At 39.6% G+C, this 4,565-nt stretch overlaps 1 protein-coding gene across 1 annotated transcript in view; it reads left to right on the forward strand.

Moving 5' to 3' along the window:
• The window catches only part of RPL9 (ribosomal protein L9), a 6,536-nt gene extending 1,971 nt beyond the window's left edge, over positions 1 to 4,565 (forward strand). Inside the window, exons 5-8 of the mRNA XM_004681345.2 lie at positions 2,999 to 3,131; positions 3,545 to 3,625; positions 3,745 to 3,859; positions 4,052 to 4,565. Coding sequence (XP_004681402.1) covers positions 2,999 to 3,131; positions 3,545 to 3,625; positions 3,745 to 3,851 — 321 coding nt within the window. The 3' untranslated portion in view covers positions 3,852 to 3,859; positions 4,052 to 4,565. The remainder of the gene's footprint in view (positions 1 to 2,998; positions 3,132 to 3,544; positions 3,626 to 3,744; positions 3,860 to 4,051) is intronic.

The following is a 4,565-nucleotide window of genomic DNA, read 5'->3' on the forward strand; positions in this document are numbered from 1 at the left end:
GAAAGCCTCGAATGAGCTTGGGCTTCATTTAGTTATTGATGGTTATACACCATGAAAATATTTTTTGTCCCTGAGCTGAACACATTAAGATGGATGAAATCATAAATGGAAACACTATTTCGTTTCTTGGAAGAAGATAAAAAAGATACTACCTTTCTTCATCACATTAGACTCCTCTTAGTTTTCAGAGTTTATGTCCCAATCTCATATATTGGGCTGTCATATTATTCTACTTTTTTCATAGAAGAACTTGGGTGTAGGCCAGAGATGTAAGGAGTGAGAGGATTCATCAGAGACAGAGTGGGGAGCAGAGCAGGCAGACCTACGGAAATACACTGCTGAGGGGAGCAGCTGTGAGCTGCTGTGCCATGTGGGTCACCTTCCTGGCCTGGGATTAAACTTGGTGCTGCAGTGGCATCGATAGCTTGAGAGTGCTGAGACTTGAACACCTGCGCCAACAAGGAAACCCAGGGAAATAGAACTTTTAGCAGGTTGATAGACCATGTGAGAACTAAAAGTTTGATTACTATAGGAGGGTTATGAAAATTGGAAACAATTTTCCGACTACATCATATATATAGTTTTTGCTTATACTGATTTTCCATTAAGGTAGGAATAGAAAGTTTTAAAAGGATTTAACTTTAGAAATTCAGTCACATGTGTGTATATGCATATATACACATGACTGTACATACACACATGTATATGTATAGACATATACATCTGCATATACATATGTGTAAAAAAACTACTATAGTTCCCATCAAGATAAGACAAAAATTATCTAAAATTTTTTATGTGAAAGACAAGTTTTAAAAAAAGCAGCAGGTGGGCCCTCCCTGGTGGCCCAGCAGCTTGGAGCGCTGCACTGTGAAGCTAAGCCAAGCCTTGGCCTCTTCAGTGAGAGTTTGATCTCATCTCAGAGCTGACCCACATGGCGCGGTAGACCTCTCCTGTCTTGCCCGTTGCTCCCCTCAGCAGTGTACTTGCTGATCTGCCTGTTCTGCTCCCCACTCTGTTTCTGATGAATCCTCTCATTGTCCCTGCACCTCTGGCCTATACCCCAGTTCTGTATGCATTAGTAAATAAAATCTTGAAAACAAATAAACAAAAACAGCAGCAGGTGATCCATTTTAGTAATATTAAACTCAGCAGACTACCAGGGACATACTTCTAACACTAGAAACTAATGTGAAGTGAAACTTTTCTACCAGTAATCTTCACACTGTGACCCCTACATACAATTTGCAAAATCAGAAACTTTGAGAACACAGTGTACATGGAAAACTTACAGTATACATGGAAAACTCTACACGATGATTAAGACAGCAGCGTTCTCAGTATGGCATACCCAGCACACACTGATGGTTAGCTCTTCTGAGGACCCATTAAATTAACATTTACAGCTGAGAGGGAAGGGAGGCATAATCCAATAAAACAAAAATAGCAAGGGGCTGTCAGTGATAAACAGCTTTCAAGAAATTTCTGAAAAGCATTAAGTTGGTGGGTGTATATTGACTGAAGGATTCCTGGAATACTGGTGTGAGGACCAGAAGAGGCCTCCCGGCAGGACAGCAGATTCTGCCCAAAAGAAAGTGGGTACACAAAGGGGCATAACTATAGGTATCCTGAACAGTCAACTACCTCATATATTTTATCTTTGGAGGTGGAATGACAGACAGGCAGCCTGGCATTTACCCTCATACAACTACATTGCTCAGACTCGGGGGGGGGGGAACATTAAGGGAAGATTCTTCAAAGAAGCTGATGAAGCTGACGGGGAGAACTAGAGCATGCGCATTGCTCTGCACCAAAACTAAGTCCAACAGCAGCTTTCTACCCACTTGACCTAAAGCACAGCAGGGAGTCAAAGATCATCTGGCTTTTTGGTTAACTTGATTAAGCACACACACAATTCTCATTCTCTCTTGAAGCCTTACAAAAAAGGCAATTAGGATTAAGAAAGCTATAAACAGGAAGAGAAAGAGAATGGGAAAGGAGACATCAGTTGATGAGGCAGGTCAACCTGATAAGGGGAAGGATCTCCTAATGGAACTCTGCAGATTTTTGTGGACTCCATCCCTACTCGAGCTTTCTGGACTGTACCTCCTATTCCAGTGATTGGAAACTACAACTCCCAGCAATACCAAGGAGAAAACTGAGTACCCAAGGGCGGAGCTAAGCAGGCATTCTGGGACTTTGGAGGATAAATAGGGAGCCATTTTGTCCAACTGTCTCTCTCGCACTCGCTTGGGAAACGGCTCTCAGGACCGTGTGACTGTGTGCTATCAGTTTGTTCCTAGATCCAAGTCAGCTGAGCCGGTAAGATATTCTAGTTAGCTTGTATCTCTCTCTCTTTCCCTGGGTTGTCCCTTTTCCTTTCCCCTTTTGTAAATAAACCCATTATTGACCCTTTTGTGTGTGTCTTCAGTACAACTAAATTTTTTTTTTATTAAAAAGTTTATTTTTACATCATTTTGCACATTTTTTTTTCATCTCAATTGTAATCCCCATGGGTTTCCCATCACCAAATCACCCCTGTGCCACCACCATAGTCCCGTGCATTTCCCTCCCTTCCCCCCGCAGTATGTTTTTTAATATAGTGTCACAGGGAGGTTCTGGGCTTGACAACATACTTGATTCACTGCTTTTCTTTCCAAACTTCACCTCCCTCTTCCACCAGGCCTATAAGGTGGATTTGATGATACTACCTTCGCTAAAATGTTTTAAAAAACAAAACAAAACAAAACTGGGTCTTTCCAAAGTGCTCCAGATTATAGCACCCTGTGTTAAGGACCTTTACCATTCTGCAAAGGAGACAGGCAGAAATGCATATGAAATTTTCTGAAAGGCTTGGTACAAATGACATTTATTTAAAAGCCTGGACAGTGCTGTGTAAGGACTGTCAGTTTTAAATTATAATGTAAGCATAATACAACATGTAAAGCTGGATTTATCTTTTGACGTCAGCACCCCTAATTGTTTGTTTGCTCAACAGGGCTTCCGTTACAAGATGAGGTCTGTGTATGCTCACTTCCCTATCAACGTTGTTATGCAGGAGAATGGGTCTCTTGTCGAAATCCGAAATTTCTTGGGTGAAAAATACATTCGCAGGGTTCGGATGAGACAGGGTATGTGTATAACTTCAGATATGACTCCAAACATGCGCCTAGTGTTTCGATTGGCTATAAGTATAACCAGATGATCTTGTTCGGGAAGAAGGGATTTCTTGGTACCAACTTCATAGCTCTACAAATATTAGCTGGGATTGGTAACATTTAACGGGGACTTTTGTATAAAAGTGAATTTTGGGGACGCAAGTATGAGTGGTAGAGACAGCTGAAATCTATATTCCCCCTAATGAGTTCCTAAAAATCTGCAGCCATCTGGGACAGTCATTCAAGTAGAAAAACAAGATTTTGGCCCCGGTCACACTTTGTAAAATCAAAATGTTAAGAGACATTTCATTTGGTGTGTGGAATTTTAAATGAAATGTCTTATAACTATTTTATATTAATACTATGCCAATGCGCTCTCCTTTTAGGTGTTGTTTGTTCAGTATCTCAAGCCCAGAAAGATGAGTTAATTCTTGAAGGAAATGACATTGAACTTGTATCGAATTCAGGTTTGTATATTTATGTATCTATGCCTTTAAAATTTTGTTAAATTGAGTTGTGGAGATTAAAGTACTGTTTTAAAAATGGGTTTGGCTGATAAAGTAATTGCCTATTTAACTCTTATTAGCTGCTCTGATTCAGCAAGCCACAACAGTTAAAAACAAGGATATCAGGAAATTTTTGGATGGTATCTATGTTTCTGAAAAAGGAACAGTTCAGCAAGCGGATGAGTAACATTTAAGGTAGGTTCTTGTTAGTGTCTGGGTTTATTATTGTTTTAGTTGGGGGCCTTTACTAGAAACAAGTGGGAGTTATGACATGGAATGGATAGTTAGGTTCTAGGATGCATTATATTTCAAATAACTTAATACCAAGTTCTTCTGGTCAAGGGTGCTGGGTATTTATCTTTTCTTTCTTTTTTCCCTTTTTTACAGTTACCCAGCTACAGAACAGCAAGATACTGGATAATTTCTTTAGCCTATATGGGATACATTTTTAAGAGGCAATAAAAAAAATCATTGATTTGGAGTTTTTTCTTTTTCCTTAAGCTGATTATCCTTTCAAACTTTCCAGCAAGCAGTTTGCAAGTCAATTTTAGTGTGCTAAGAAAACAAGAACAAGTGTTCTACAAGGAACAGTTTTACCTAAGGACTTCAGAGAAATGGCTTGAATCTGATTTTTAAAGGAATATCAAGGGTGTTACAGACAAGAGGACTATAATAACGATGTCAGATGACTTGAAGTTGTTCACTGGCCATAGAAGAGGCCTTCTCTTCTATACTGTATTTTATTGTGTAGAGGCCTAAATAAGAAGGTTGTGAAGCGAGTATGCTTCATTCACATGTCTATGCCAGTAGCTTTTTGTGAAAAGGAAACTGAGAAATAGAACAAAGAGCTTTGGTAAGAGTCAGGAAACTGAGTTCATGATAAACATGATTTCATTGATCA

The sequence above is a fragment of the Condylura cristata genome, unplaced genomic scaffold (assembly GCF_000260355.1).
Source record: "Condylura cristata isolate star-nosed mole 26May11 unplaced genomic scaffold, ConCri1.0 scaffold00012, whole genome shotgun sequence".
Classification (NCBI taxonomy): Eukaryota; Metazoa; Chordata; class Mammalia; order Eulipotyphla; family Talpidae; genus Condylura; species Condylura cristata.